Below are 15,271 nucleotides of genomic sequence, written 5' to 3' on the forward strand. Positions count from 1 at the left end.
CTGTTCCCAAGGCCAAACATATTTGGTGCTACAAAGGCGTTCTTGGTTTATGGTTTACAGAGGTTCAAAGAGCACGTGCAACAAGATGAACAGGTCATTGAGAAGAGCAGATGAGAAAATAATCTTGTGCTCCTGCAGAGAAACTTCTGACGAAACACCGAGTCGCTAACAGTGAGCAGAACTGACATTCATTCGCATGACTTGGTAATAATGTGGAGTCATCAAAGTGGAAAACTGCACCCCATTCCAGGTTCAAGAAACTACTTCCAATCTTCACAAAAAGTCATTTAGAACCTGAGATTCTGTCTTAAAGAGGCATTACAACTCAAAATACGGATATGATTGAGACCTTTTCATTGACGTTGTCTTTAACAACCAATTCGGCTTTAAATCAAATCTATAATGAAACACTCCTAAACACTCACAATTTGGATTTGTGACGTTTTTAGAAACCCTACAGATGTAGATAATCCCCACAGAGTTGTAATCCAGCCTTTATTACAGGCTGAATTTGTGTTAGTAATTATCAGGCAAACCAGGTTTAATAACCCAAGGATAAATCATGACAATGCAAAATTCAAATATGCAGCTCACTCAGACTTACAGAGCTGAGTCTGTTGAACATGTCAGTGGTTTGTTCTTAGTAAGTATATCGATTAGGAGGGTAACGCCATGAAACTGATGAGAACTGTTGGTAATAACCGTCCATCTGTTCAAAATGTTGAACCATGCACCGCTGTAATTCACTCATACTTAAAAATCAAAACAAAAATCTGGTTCTGTGAGATACAGCAGAATGACACAGGGAGTATGTAGATGGGCTGAAGAAAAGGAGACGCAAAAGACAAAACCAAGAAACCAGTTGACAACTTCAGTCAACTTTTAGAAAGCCACCCTCGTACCTGACATTGCAACATGGTAGGCTATGAAGACATGTCCTATGACCAAGGTGTCCCGCAAGACGCATCTGACGACGTGTAAAAGCAAAGAAGTTTGTCAAGACTTATCATCGTCATGTTAAGGGACCTGTCTTTTTAGCATTTGTAAGCTCAAATGACTGAACCAAAAACTTCCCGATGGTAATCTGAAGTGATGAACCAAGTGTGGCTTTAAATGCAAGGCAATGATCAGAAACACACAACCAAGGAAACTCTCAGTCGGTCTCAGAGACGCCACCTGAGCTGTAAGCGTGGCTCAGTCAAACGTTTAACTTGAAATCAATTCAAGAAGCAAGGCTCAACCAAAACTTTAGGTTTTAAAGACAGATTGTGTGGAGGAAAACACCAGTGAACCATTTATGTGCTAACTTCAGTCGATTTCTTTGCATATGGGGATTTCGAGGGTTGCTACCGACATCTTTTGTATAATTTCCTGCTGATAGACTCAGAAACGAAATGTGTGTCAGCACTTATTGCCCCAACAATAGTTGTTCGCAGAACTGTTTTCTTGCTTCTTAATTTCTTTGTCAAGTATGGTAAAGATGCACGTTAATTGTGCATTGCTTTGGGTCTAATCCTGTGAGGTGTATTATTAACACCCATCTCACCTTTTGCAAACAAAAGACGTTCCCCGATAAGATCACCTTTCTTTTGGTTCCACGGGTTGATAGTTGAGTTCAGACGAGCAGCCGTCCTTCTGTCCTAGCTCTAAATTCAAAGTCTCGCTCTTGTCAACGACGACGGGTCTCTGAGGAGATGGAGGCTCCACACAGGAGAAGTAGTGAGGCAGCGTGGTTATGGTCAAACTACCGAGGAGCACAAAAGAGCCGGCGACCACAAAGGAGGCCGTGTAGTTTCCTGTCACGTCTCTGAGCCAACCTGCAGCACAACACAATGGAGTCCATCAGAGCTTATCTGTCCCAGGGTGGAGTGGTTAATCAACATAATGCTTCAATGAATTTCAAAACAAAAGCTCCAATTTGAGAACTCTCTCTAAAAGTCAAGAGTACATGCTTATATATACGCATATCATCACTAATATTGACTTGTTTTGGGATTCAGAGCCATGATACCTTATATTATCACAACTATAAGTGAAAGTGAAACAGAGTCAGCAAGTTGAGCATGAACCTTTGAACTGTGCCGTCTCATCCTGCGTCGTGAAAACAGATTACACAAGATGCTTTCATAAAGAATAGTTAAAACATCAAAAATTAGCTACTTAATAACTGTTGATCACGTGACTCGGGTGACTTGGAGAAAGTGCTTCGATGCAACAACAACAAAAAAAAAAACGCATCATCCTAGTGCAAAAAACTTTGATAACACTTTAGTTGACGGGGGTGTCAACTTTGCACTCAGTAAATAATGACACTTCTAATGCACTTTCATTAGAAATACATTAAAATTATCAACTTTACACTGAAAGTGTCATTATTTAAGTGTTGACGCTTTGTGAAAACAGTCGTAAGCAGTTGTGAAGACTCCTTTATCTTCATGTCGGGTGTTATGTCACATTTACGACGGTTCTTATGCACACCCCTTCAAATGAAGTGTTACCAAAACTTTGAATTAGTAAAAAATGTTAGTTTTTTCGAAACTGGCCAGTTTCCAGTAAGCAAATTTATTTTTGTGATTTCAATTTGCGCAGTTCTGAAGTTAATAGAAACTCAGCTGATGTTTAGCTCTGTGCCATTAATTTGGTTTTAGCTGTGTCTCCTTTATGGTCAGACATTAAATGACCTGTTGCTGTGTTTACATGTATCTGTAACCACTGGCATTGACTGCCACACACTTTCTGTACTGTCTTTGCTTTCTTTCCGATAGAAATTAATGAGATCGTTATGCTCTGGCTGTCTGTGGACCTGTCTGTCTTGCTCGGTGGCTTGCGATGACAGTTGGTGTTAATTGTTGTAATGAATTGGTGAACTCTTACCTGACAGGGGAGTACCCAGCAGCCCTGCACAGCTCTCGATCAGCTGTAATAGCCCAAGGCCTCCCATCATGCGCTCCACGCCCATGATCATCGGCATCACAGCAAACACCATGGAGGTCAAAGCGCGGAGCAGAAACCGTAGAGAAGGCTGATCACAATCATTACAGCATAGGAGCCCGTCAAGGAGCTGACGGGCAGCAGCATGATGAAGACTCCCGCCAAAGAAGTCCACAAGGTCAGCAGATGCAGCGCCCGAAAGCGCCCCAAGTCCGAGAACCAGCCTGACGCAATTCGGCCAAAAATGTCTGTGACGCCTGCAGCTGACACGATGAATGCCGCCCGGTACTCGGAGAAGCCCACCTGGCGGCTGTGGGCCACCAGGTGGAAATGGCACAAAGTAGCCGAAGTTAAAAAGCGTTACACCTAAGGTGTAGGTGAGATAGGCCTCTCGCAAAGCAATGACACCTCCAGGTAGGAGGAGACTCTCTGCAGGAGGTCAGGCCGTGATGATCTGCTCTGTGAGTCCACCTGCAGAGAAAAATAACTAATCACTGACAGAATTCTCCATTTTTACGCAGTTCTTCAATTAATGCAAACCTTCGGACAATAAATCTATGTGTGAACCAGAACCGCACAGCATGTGCGGTTCTGGTTCCACTTGTCAAGGCCAGCGAAGCTGGTTTGGTGACACGAACTCACTCACTCTTTGGTTACCTAGCAACAACTCACTCACTCTTCGGTTACCTAGCAACAACTTGTTGAATAACTTGTGCAGCAGCAGTTTCAGGTTTCACCAACATGTCTTCTATCTGCTTAAAAATAAAAACCAACGACTCTGAATGGAAACTGTGGATGAAACAGGAACGCTCACGGCGCCAGTTTGGCTTCATTTCAGATATTTAAAACAAGAAACTAATTCATAATTATCAATATCGACTGATATAAAATCCTTATATTGTGAGTTTTTGTCAGCCATATCGTCCAGCCCTACTTAACCTTTAAACACAACCCTACATATTGCTGTTCCTTTTGTGCTTATGAGCACAAAGGGAAAACTTGCTGTAATATTTTTATTTACTAACAAAATTTTATAGGTATCAAAAACCGGAAAACATTTCCTACCTTTGTTGAGGCTTTAGAGCGAAAACTGTGGTCGGATAAGGGCTCCGCAGGCCATAATGTTGAGGCTGAGGCCCCCCAGGATGAGCAGGGCTCCGCGCCAGGCATACGTCTCCACTAGCAGCTGGAAAGCGGGTTAAAAGCAAAGGAAGAAAGGCCGATGCTAGAGAAACCCAGTCCCACAGCCAGCGCTCGTCTACGAGTGAAGTTAGCCATGACTGTGGCCACCATGGGGGTGAAGACCAGCCCCCAACCCAAACCTGGAGGACAAAAGGCTAAATGAAGAAATAGAACTGTACTTTTTCATCTAACCTAAAAAAACACATGTAAACGGATTAATTCATTTATTCTGCAGAAATAAGTAAAAAAAAAAAAAAAAAAAAAACTGGCCATTGACACCCGAGTACAGTGGTTTGAAAAGCTAACGCAAAACTAAGCTCACCTGTGATTACTCCCATAGTAAGGTACAGGTGAACCAGGCATGTGGCCTGTGAGGCAAGGATAAGTCCGAGTCCGGAAAAAAAACCTCCTGTCATCACAACCAGTCTGGTATTATATGCATTACATAGAGCTGCACCGAGCGGGCCTGCAAAAGAAAACACCACAAATTAATCCTTACTAAACAAATCAAACACAGGATGTTTTCCTTGGATTTGAGAAAATCAAGAGTTGACTCATTTCAGAAAAGACATGATAGAGTCGCAGTGAAATACTGCGACTCTATCATGTCACAGTATGACATGATAGAGTGTATAATGGATAGTATGTAGTATGATAGATAATATGTGCTCACATATTTAGAACACCTAAATATGTTTTCTAGAATACATGTTTGTTCTAGAACTGTACTTTTTGCACAATAGATACATTACTAATTTACCAAGTAGTAAGGTATTATATAACAGATCACAACATATTTTAGGGTTTTTCTTAGTATTTTAAGGAAATTGAGTGTCTTCTGACAGAGATTATTACAGTATTCTTTAATTATTTAAAGATAATAAGGTAGGGTTCAACATTAGACTCACTGAAGAACTGCTGCGCTGCCAAGCCGATAGATGAGATCCAGGAGATGGCCTGAGCGCTCTCCTCAAAGAACTGGACAAACTCCACAAAGAAGATCCCCAAACTGCGCATCAGTCCAAACACCAGGCTGGTACTGACGAACATCGCCACGACCAGCACCCAGCCCCAGCCTCCGTCTGGGCCCTCTGCTCCATCTCCCTGGCTCTGTGATTTCCGCTTTCTGTTGCTCATGTTATCTATACACATATAAATACATATTTATGTGTATATAAATATAAAATAAATAAAAGAGGGCTGTTAGAAGTGGACCTGTCAGACTGGAGAAGCAAAAGTGCGGAAAAAGACACAGATCTTTGCTGCGGTTGTCAAAGTGGTAATGATTAACCTCCAATGGGGCAATAAACTCTCCTGTGTGGAGTATGTAGGACTAAGCTGCTTAACAAGTTGGCCTTCATTGACCTGATGTAGGTCAGAGGACACGAGAAGCTCCTCACATGTTGGTTATTGATTACAGATGGTGAACTGGTGTGCACAAGCAATAAGCTATTGCAATAAGTAATTGCAGTGTCACCAAAATGTCTAATTACACATCTCTCTGTAAAAAAGATAATAAAATAAAATACATGACAACTAATAAATAAAGCCAATCATCAGAAAGGTACATTTTCCTGGATTTACTAAAAGAAGATGCCAAGATCTCTGTCTACTGGAGTTAAAACTATTTTGTAACTACTTTTTCAACCATTCTCAATATTTCTTTAGAGAGACTTCTTTGCCACAGGTAAGATCTAAATGTAAACATAAAGTTAAAGTTTGATTGTATCCTAAATCGTCCTGCCATACTCACCTCTCTCGTAAATGGACGTGACGTAACAACATGCGACCCCCTGCTGCTGTTGCCACTAGTTATAAAAACAAAACATATAGCCTGAAGCGTGTTTCAACACAGTTACAGATTAAACGAAAGTACTTTTGACTTTTTCCGCCGTTATAACCGTATAACCTCGGCGCCAAAAGTGGGGATGAAGGGGGGGAACTAATAGCTTCGTGTCATGTGCCCGGCCGGAGTGGACAGTCAGGACACCAACCGCCAACCGCCTGCTGTAAAAACTTATCCGAGGTGTCTGTGACTCGACTCAACTACTCACCCGGTGTGTCCGTCCGCTCCACGGCTCCTCATGGTCCACAGTGTCCCGGTTCAAACCAGAAAAGTGAAAGCATTAACTGGGTTCGCTCCAGCTGCTGAGTCTGCGCAGAGAACCACCAACAGGGACTCTGAGAAATGCAAGCATCCCACATCTCCTGTTGATTTCAAATAGAATTAAATATGGTCAAGGTGTGTAGTTGTTTAAAATGTTGGGTTTATTATTTTTTTTCTTATAACAACCTTGTAATCCACCGATTGGATTGTCCAGATGAGATTTTCTTTAGTTTTTGCTCTTGGTTTAGTTTCCATGATTGACACTAGAGGGAAGCAGCCTCCAGGTCTGGAAATCAGAAATGACTTGAGCCGCTCTGCTCAATTACAATCAAGCTTTAATCACATTCAGAAAGAATCCTACAACCATTGATTTATAGTGTGTGTGGCCATATTGGGTTTAAAATTTAAAAAAAAAGCAAATAACAAAAATGTAATAAATTACTCAATAAATTAACTTTTTTGAAAAATAAAGTTGATCTGTTAGCTGAAACTAAAAGTCAAATCAAGACACAAAACATGATCACCACTTTACACATATTCGAGTTCAACATTCGACTCTGGATTTTATTTCAAGACCAGTCAAGACTGCAACTGTGAAAATATTACTAAACTCACAGCATCACGTCCATACTGGCACAAAATAATGTTTTGCATCAACAATTTTGCTCCAAGTTTTGTCCTTCTCACTTCTGCTGATTTTCTTGTACAAAATGTTGAATAAATATCCATATTGTTCACATGTCACCTACAGACAGTCCTCCATCTCCAGTCCACTGGACTGTGGTTGCAATGTCATCAGTTCTTTGTTTGGGATTCCAATAGAAATGTTAAATAGCCTAAGAATCGTTTGACCGAGCCACAGATAGAACCCTAAATAACCTATTTAGACAGTTTATAAGCAAAATAAAGTTGACTTGGAGGTGAATTTTACTTTAAATGATAATATTAGGTAAAGAAAACAGGGTGGGAGTATAAATGAAGCCTGGAAAGTCCCGTCAAACTTCCAGTATTTGTCCACAGAGCTCAGACAATAAGCCTTGGTTCATCAGGGAGCAGGAAGCGGGGATGACAGAGGGTGGGAGAGTTCACAGACACCCCATCACCTTCAGGAAGCCCCCGCACGTGTTTGAGTCTCGCGCGCAGCTCGAAAGAGCTGTGACTCTGGAGGAAACAGGTGCCCTCTGCTTCATTGTTTCCACCGCGAGAAAAACACGGAACACGGCCTAAAGAATTGGTGGTGGATGGATTTGGATTAGGATAAAAAAGACGACACAAAGACACACACACTCTCATGCATAAGATCAATTCAGAGAGGCCGCTTAACCTAACAATCCTTTTTGTTAAACGTGTGAGGAAGTCGGAGTACCCAGAGAAAAGCTACGTATAAAGAAAGAATGTGGTTTCTCCATGCAAAAATTGAAGTATGGACAGTAAAAAAAACCACAAAAGACTTTGAAATGATAGAAAAATTATTATTTCAAATTTGTCCTGCAAATGAACTCATACGAATTTAAATGGCTTCAAAACATTTCATTTAAATACCATCATTTGAGTTTATTCTAGTCTTTATTCAGTACAAGAGAACTGATCCCTTTAGTTTGGTTTGAACTCCCAAGATTATAAATTATTTCTTATAGATGCTTAAAAAAAACAATATAGAGGCCCAGGCCGTCAAGTTAAATACATATTTATGAAAACAACTCATGAAATGCTTCTCTACATTCAGACGAGATGCACATGTGTTTCTTTTTTCCTTCTGTCCACATCCAAGATCTTTCTACAAATTTTATCAACACACCTTCTTCTCTCTCTCTTCCTATCTTTACATCTCCTCACAACCTTCATCAACACTTTACTTTGGTCCTTTTCATTCCCTCTTCCTTTATCAACATCCACGCACATTCACACATGGTCCAGACGTTGTTTGATAAAGATGGCTGAAATGTCGTGAAAATAACATTTGCAGTAATTTTAAGGCCAAGATCTAACTTTCAGTTCTTCGTAAGTCAATTAAGAATCAGGCGAATCGTTTTCTGACAGATTTAGTTACAACCGATGTGATCCGGTATGCAGCGATCGGCGCTCCTCAGCAGGCCTGCAGAAGAGGCTGGAAGGGCTCGGTCAGCACCTTGTAGCGGATCTTGGTGTTGGTGATGGCTCCGTGTTTCTGCCGTAGGTGCAGGCGCAGCTGGCTCTTGTGTCGGAAGTGAAGGTCGCACTTCTCACACTGCAACGCGGAAACACAAGCACCCCACAGATTAAAGGTCGGACAGGGTTATCAATCCGGGTTGGCTGGATTTAATTTTGTGCAGGTGGGAGGGTTTGGAAGTTGTTTCTGTTACATACGGAGTAAGGTTTCTCTCCAGTGTGGATGCGCAAATGGCTCTTGAGCGTCTGCAGGTGGCGAAAGCGGGTCCACAGGTGTGACAGGGGTAGGGTTTCTCACCAGTGTGGATCAGGACGTGGGCCCGGAGGTGGGCAACCTAACACCAGGACAGAGCAAAGGAAAGGTTGAGACCCGACACATTCCAAGAAAACATTTTTTTTTCGCTGTCACATTTCACATACTTGTTTGTTTAAGCAAAAAGCTAAAAAAAAAAAAAAAAAAAAAAAAGACATCAATGTTATTTTTAAATACTTAACTAAAAAAAAGAAATATGCAGACTCTTAAAGTATACAGTGGAATCAGTAGTTGTTTTCTTGAAGCTTTTTTTGCTGTCTAATGAAAATCAATACTTGTTCCTCACTTGAATTGCATGTTTTCTTGTTTTTGAAGATTCTGAAGATTGGCTAAGAGAAATGGGCCCCTCTGTCACATCCTATTCAAACCCCAATAAAACAGGAAGTCGTGGACTACTAACTGAAAACTCTTGAACAAACATTTCCTAAAATCAACAGATTTTAGATTTCCTAAAATCTGTTGTTCAAGCGGATTATGTTGCAAGTCAGTAAATATGCTCAGATTAAAAGATTAAATTGGATTTTTAATTTGATGTTGTGAAACTGATACAAGACAATAAAAGAGGCTTTTGTGCATCTTTACCAGGGGTTGCAGTAAGGGAAACCAGATGGATGGCTGTTGCATGGAACAATTTTTGGCATGAGGTTATATTTTTCGTAAGTAAATACATTCTAAGCATTGCAATGCTGTGTTGATATTTTTTGGAAGTTAAAACTCATATGTGTTAGTGCTGCCACACCCAGATTAACCAGGTTAAACTAGGTGTAGGCTTTTAAGAACAAGTGTAACTTTTCAAAGCTCATCTAAAATATTAAGATATTTATAAGAAAGCAGAGATTAGAAGTCAGTGTTGACCCATCATGGCTAACTCCTGTAGAATGTGAGGTTCATCAGTTGTTTTAATGCCCGATCTTTCCTGACCTGAACAAATCGAGCTCCACAGGTGTCGCAGCGGTATGGTTTCTCTCCGAGTGAATGCGGGTGTGAGTTTTCAGGTTGGCTGGTCGGTTAAACTGAGCTCCGCACACGTTACAGCGATACGGCTTGTCTCCTGCCAGAACAAAATTCACTCCTGTTACACGCTTGTTTTTTTCTCAACCAAAATATTAAAAAAAATTCAAAATCAGCAATAAAAAGAAACAGAAATATGTGTTGAAAGTTTCACCTGAGCAGACAGATTTGGTTCCCTGAAGAGAGCCAGAGTAAGCGAAGGGCAGGTAGCGATTCTCGCATTTGATTGGAGGTTCGCCGAGTTGGGCAGCTTCCGGATCAGATGGAAGAAGTTTAGGGATAATGGTGCCAGGTGAGCCTGGAAGAGCAAATAAGAAAACAAAAACTGCTTTAGACACCAGATCATTGTTTTTTCTCAACGACCTGTTTGTTTGGGCCTACCTGGCTCCTTCTTGTGGGAGGCAGACCCTTTTGGGAGATCCAGAGAGGGAGGCGGCCCGAGGGGAGGGGCTCGGCCAGAACCCTCGTAGCAGGAGGCCTGCCCCTGTCTGAGGGAAAAATTCAATATTTACCATAATCGCCTTTTTTCTTTCTTTATCTTCATATTTCTCGCATTTGTCAGGTTTACCTATCAATCTGACCAGGCACTTCTCCAGACCACGCCTCTGTTGGAGCTTTGAGAGCCAAATTCTGACACTGAACCTCCTCTGAGTCCTCTACTTTCACCGCAGCAGCAGCAGTGCAGAGAGGGTTCAGGATAATGTACTTGTACTTCTTCCAGTTGCAGGCTTTTGGGTCTGGTGCGGCTTTGGTTTCAATCTAAGAAATTGTAAAATTAGTCTATTTCTTTCAGTTTTCTGTTTAATAACAGCCACCATTTTTTTGAGGGGGTTGGGGGGAACGTACCTCTGGGTTTTTGCTGCAAGTGCTAGACTCGGCAGGAGAGTTTGGATGACAGCTGGATCGGTCTGGGCTGTTTGGGGATAAAGTCCGGGCGTCCAGGACAGATGAGTCAGGATGTTCTTTCACCTCGTCTGACCCAGGCTGGCAGGGTGGGAAAACCCCTGGCTTGAGAAAGCCTTCTGCAACAACAGGGAACCTGCAGGAAAAACAAAGGAAGTTCTGTAATGAGCCCAACCTGCCGACAGACAAAGGCCCACAAGCTGCAGCAGCAGCTGTACTTCTGGCAATGTGCAAATGGAACAAAAATAACAATTTCCTCCGTTTTCTGAGTAATCCGTTTTTGTCATTTGAAGACTAACCTTCTGTCTGCAGCTGCTGGGAGGGACTGCTGGGGTCCTGGACCGGGCAGTAACCCCCTTTAGGGGACGCAGAGGCTACAGAGACACTGGAGTCCAGCTCCATCCGCGGGTGTCTAGCACTCACGTTCTCTGTGCTGGAAAAGAAACGTCAAAAACATGAAGCAGATTCACAGCACATGCTTAAAGGGGCAGTATTATGTGTTTTTCAAGCACATGGCACCATTTGATAGCTGTAATATCCTAAACATATCAAATATGACTTAAAATAAATGTTGGTTCCTGATTTAGCACCTTGAAATTGGGGATCTGTCTTTTTAACAACTCCTGTTTTTTCTGAATATCCGTCTTGAGGAAGTCATAACAACATTGCTTCTCTATTAACCCTTTAACAACGTTTTTACCAGCATTGCTTTGAGAAGTAACTAAAATAATTTGCTCAGCAGATGCATATTTCCAATAGCTGTCTGCTAGTTGCTGCTGGCTAGTCTGAAGGAACTGGGGGAATCGCTGTGTGGCGGAAGCTCAGAAGTTTGGAAACTGCAGCTCAGAGGAAACTGGAGCTCCGCCCAGACATTTCGCACAGTTGAATGCCGTGGGGGATTAAATAATTTCTCAAACACGCATGAAAGCGTCAAAACAACCCTCCTTGCATTTTTTGGATTACGGAATAACATCATGTAAAGTTTAAAAAAGTTGATTATACACGAATCTGCCCATTTGAGAATATCTGGCAGAGGCAGCAGATTTGCAGGCCCTCACCAGTGCAGCTGCATGAAGTCCCTGCATGTGTCCGCCACATGGTCCATCTGCAGATAGGCGGCCACGGCCAGCACGCCCGAGACGATGCTCGGTGTCAGGGGCAGGCGGGAGGTGTACATGAAGTCGAGCAGCAGGGAGACGCAGGACGGGTCCAGGCTGCTGGGGAGAGACACGGTCCCGAGCGGCTCCCTGCTGCCGCCACCACGGCCCTGGAGCATCACCCGGTGGGAATATAGGGAGTAGAAGAACCCACTACACAGACACAGCGAGGAGGATTGAAATGAGATTAAAAATTGCAATTTCACCAAAATGTGCAGCAGTCTTAGATAGCGGACCAAAAAAAAAAAAATTAGAGGCTTTAAAACAACAAAAGGAGCATTTCTGTCATCTACTGATATGGAGTGGACAAAACGTGAATCTAAGTACAATATGAACAAATTGATTGGCAGCTCTGATGGAGTCGGCCACGCCCCAGCCTCGTTGCCTCCTAGAGCAAACACGGTGCTTCATGCAGCATCTTGACCTTTGCACTAACCTACAGGCCACAAGCACGGCACAGTGCGCCTGCAGCTGGACGCTGCCGACCACCAGGGTGGTGTCAGTCAGGATGCCCCTGTGCCGGAGCTCGTTCAGGTTCAGCAGCACGTCGCTGGAGTGGCGAGTGAACTCCTTCACATATCCCTCAGCCCGCACGGTCTGCCCTCTGTCCGCCCTGTAGACCCCCAACACTTCCATCGGACACGTCTGGATCTGTGGAAAATCAGAAAAGCGTTGTGAGTGTCCTGGAATGGCGCCTGTTTGGACGCGTGGAGCTTCAGAATGACATACCTGGTTTTAACTGATATAATAAATAAACTGGAGTGTCCCAGACACATCCGTTAGGTGAGACCAGCTCCCTACTCGTACCTGCATGACAACAAACAAAAACACAAAATTTTGTCTTTATATCCGTATGATTTTAGGTTCTGAGGATATTTAAAGAAAAATCTGGAGGTACTTTTAGGGGGAAAAAAACAAAACTGGAGGTGATGAGTCCTTTCCTAGAACATGCCAATTTGAGATTTTCTTTTAGATTAAAAAGAGGCAAAAATGACTCTTTTCCAATGTTGATAATATATAAAAGAGAAATAAAATGCTCTGCATATTTTCTCATAGAGGTAGAAGCTTTGGACTGAACAAAAAATAGAAGAATCCTCTCACGAGTTGAATGATTTGAATTCACTTTCTCACTTTTATAATTTACTTTTGTCTTCTTTCTTTTAGTCACGTTCAATTAATTTTGTTTTACTTAATTCATTTGTTTTCTTTTGTATTAAAGTCACATTCTCACTGATATCTGCAACTATGTGATCAGAGCCCCTGTTTTGCTTCCAGTAAATATTAAACATTACTTTTGCCAGATCTCTGAAACTACTTTTGTGCTGCTGAGGTTTTGTGCTTTATTTCCAGTTTTGTGGAAATACAATATAAATGATTTCCAGCCCTGGTTTCACTTTGTTATATTTACAATCAATACAACACCTGAAAATAAGAAACTACGTGTAATTACAAGATTATCTCTGTGCAGAGCGAATGTCCTTCACTTTCATCTGCTTTTAATCAAACTCAACCAAGTATATACGCTATTGATCGCTGTGCTTAGCGAATTAAAATTCTTTGTTTTCATAAATCTAATAAGTAGGTGATAAAAGCGAAGGGTATTTTTCATCATTTGACCTGACTATCAAGTAGACAAATTGGTTATTTTTAGTCCTGAGTTGATTGATTGTTGTATCCCTTCAGTTAAAACACCCAACACAATAAAATCCTTTGCAACCAGACAACAATAAGACAGTCAAAATGGGAAACAAAACAGAAGTGGTCTCAGGACTTACCCCGACCAGCAGGGACGAGAAACACTGCGCGCCGCTTTGCCTTCAGACCCCCCCTGAGTCTGTGTTCAGTCAGCAGCCAGAGGGACGAGGAGCTGGCCTTCACCTTCACACCAACACTGTGACACCGGCTCAACTGCAGGCCCAGCCCTTTATAACGTCTTGCAGGAAACTCCCTTACAACCAGAGTCCCTTGTTTCCTATTTCCTCAATAGCCCACGCGCACTGTGGAAGAGAGGCAGGAGGAGAAAAAAAACGATGGCTGCAGGCTCCGGGCCCCTGAGTATTTTTAGTGGCCTACTAGTTTTTCTAAACCCCCATGGCTCGGTGAGGAGTAATGGCAGGAAAGCTCGGGGTGTTTGTGTGCCACGCTGAAAAAATATATACTGGAACCCCTTGGGGAGAAGCAGTACGTGCCTGGATGTCCAGGGCTAGAACTGGGGAACATTCCCCACCAACGCTTTCCGACACTTCAGTCCCGTCCAAGAGAGAGGAAACTGCAGGAGAGGAAGCTGGAACTCCATCTTATTGTTTGATAAACCAGCTATTCTTTAATCATTGAGATTTTACCCTTGATCAATGCAAGGTCGTCAGATCTATTAACGCACAACCGCTCCTACTGAGCCTGTGCGGTAAAAAGGTCTGAAGAGCAGCTGATTTTTGCTCATTTTGAGTAAATTTAGTTGGACTTAATTAAGAGATTAGTGACCAAGACTCAGATTCGATGAATGCAACTAAAAGTTTGATCACTTTAGCACTGAGCTAACTTTAAATTACAATGTATTTTCACTCAGAATTGAATACACATTTAAGAAATTGTGCTTTAATGGGGGAAAAAAATCAACAAGCGGTATTGATCATTTTGTTTCTCTTGCGGAGGTAATAACCACTCCGGACGCTGAGCGGAAGCCTCTGGCCTGCTGCCCAGGAGGAGAAGTGTTTATGAGGACCAGAAGAGGAAGGAAGCAGGACAAACTTGATCTTTCTAGATGGGAGACACGTTCTCCTGCAAGTGCTGAAAAACAACCTTTCCCCACCCAAAGTGAGAGAAATGCAGCCGACAGATGTGCAGGAACTCCCCAACACACACACACACACAGACCCATACACACAGAGCTCTGAATATATCCTGCGAGACTGCACAGAGACAGGGATGAAAACGCCGGTGCAGGACATCCGTCAGTGACATAAAGCAAGAGGGAGACACTGATGGAGAGGGCAGGTAGTCATGGAGCGAGGGGACAAAGGCCAAGAGGTCACAAATAGCTGAAAAACAACGGAAAGGTAACTCAGCATCATATCAATGAGGTATCACTCTGAGCGCCGAATAGAGTCGCAGAAAAAGTGAACTTTGAACTAAGATGTTTCCTTTTAAATGTGTTGAACAAGTGACTATGTGAAAAAATATCATCAATGGTAAATGTTGATCGTACAATCTATAGTGAGGGTGATTTAACCAAAATTAGACAGATCATAAGTCACAGACAAAGGTATTTTTACCTCTTTAACTTTTCCACATCCTGTCATGTCACAACCACAACCTTACATTTTGTAGGTTGTTAGGTCCAGTTTGCATTGTACACAAACTGGAAGGAAAAAGATGAATAATGTCCAACATTTTATAAAAACAGAAATCTGAAAAGTGTGTCAGAGATCTGTATTTAGCCTTTCTCTTCTTTGTGGAACCTTCTTTAGTTGTATTTACATCTGCAAGACTTAATTTTTTGGAGGTCATTTTTCTTTGTAA

General features: G+C 42.3%; 2 protein-coding genes across 2 annotated transcripts; both read right to left on the reverse strand.

Moving 5' to 3' along the window:
• Positions 1-461: 461 nt before the first annotated feature.
• Positions 462-5,268, reverse strand: slc16a13 (solute carrier family 16 member 13). The gene is given in 10 exon segments (XM_055060306.1): positions 462-1,817; positions 2,875-3,000; positions 3,003-3,262; positions 3,264-3,318; positions 3,321-3,402; positions 3,997-4,020; positions 4,022-4,125; positions 4,128-4,253; positions 4,436-4,579; positions 5,022-5,268. Coding segments are annotated over 10 exon segments (1,404 nt in total). The 5' UTR covers positions 5,266-5,268; the 3' UTR covers positions 462-1,578.
• Positions 5,269-7,714: 2,446 nt separating this feature from the next.
• On the reverse strand, positions 7,715-13,999 carry bcl6b (BCL6B transcription repressor). The gene is given in 15 exon segments (XM_055060231.1): positions 7,715-8,447; positions 8,567-8,634; positions 8,637-8,703; positions 9,603-9,652; positions 9,655-9,732; positions 9,847-9,990; positions 10,074-10,180; positions 10,261-10,451; positions 10,539-10,731; positions 10,895-10,946; positions 10,949-11,028; positions 11,654-11,905; positions 12,189-12,403; positions 12,482-12,559; positions 13,528-13,999. Coding segments are annotated over 13 exon segments (1,623 nt in total). The 5' UTR covers positions 12,389-12,403; positions 12,482-12,559; positions 13,528-13,999; the 3' UTR covers positions 7,715-8,306.
• Positions 14,000-15,271: the final 1,272 nt, after the last annotated feature.

The sequence above is a fragment of the Poeciliopsis prolifica genome, unplaced genomic scaffold, assembly GCF_027474105.1.
Source record: "Poeciliopsis prolifica strain line A6 unplaced genomic scaffold, Auburn_PproV2 SCAFFOLD058, whole genome shotgun sequence".
Classification (NCBI taxonomy): Eukaryota; Metazoa; Chordata; class Actinopteri; order Cyprinodontiformes; family Poeciliidae; genus Poeciliopsis; species Poeciliopsis prolifica.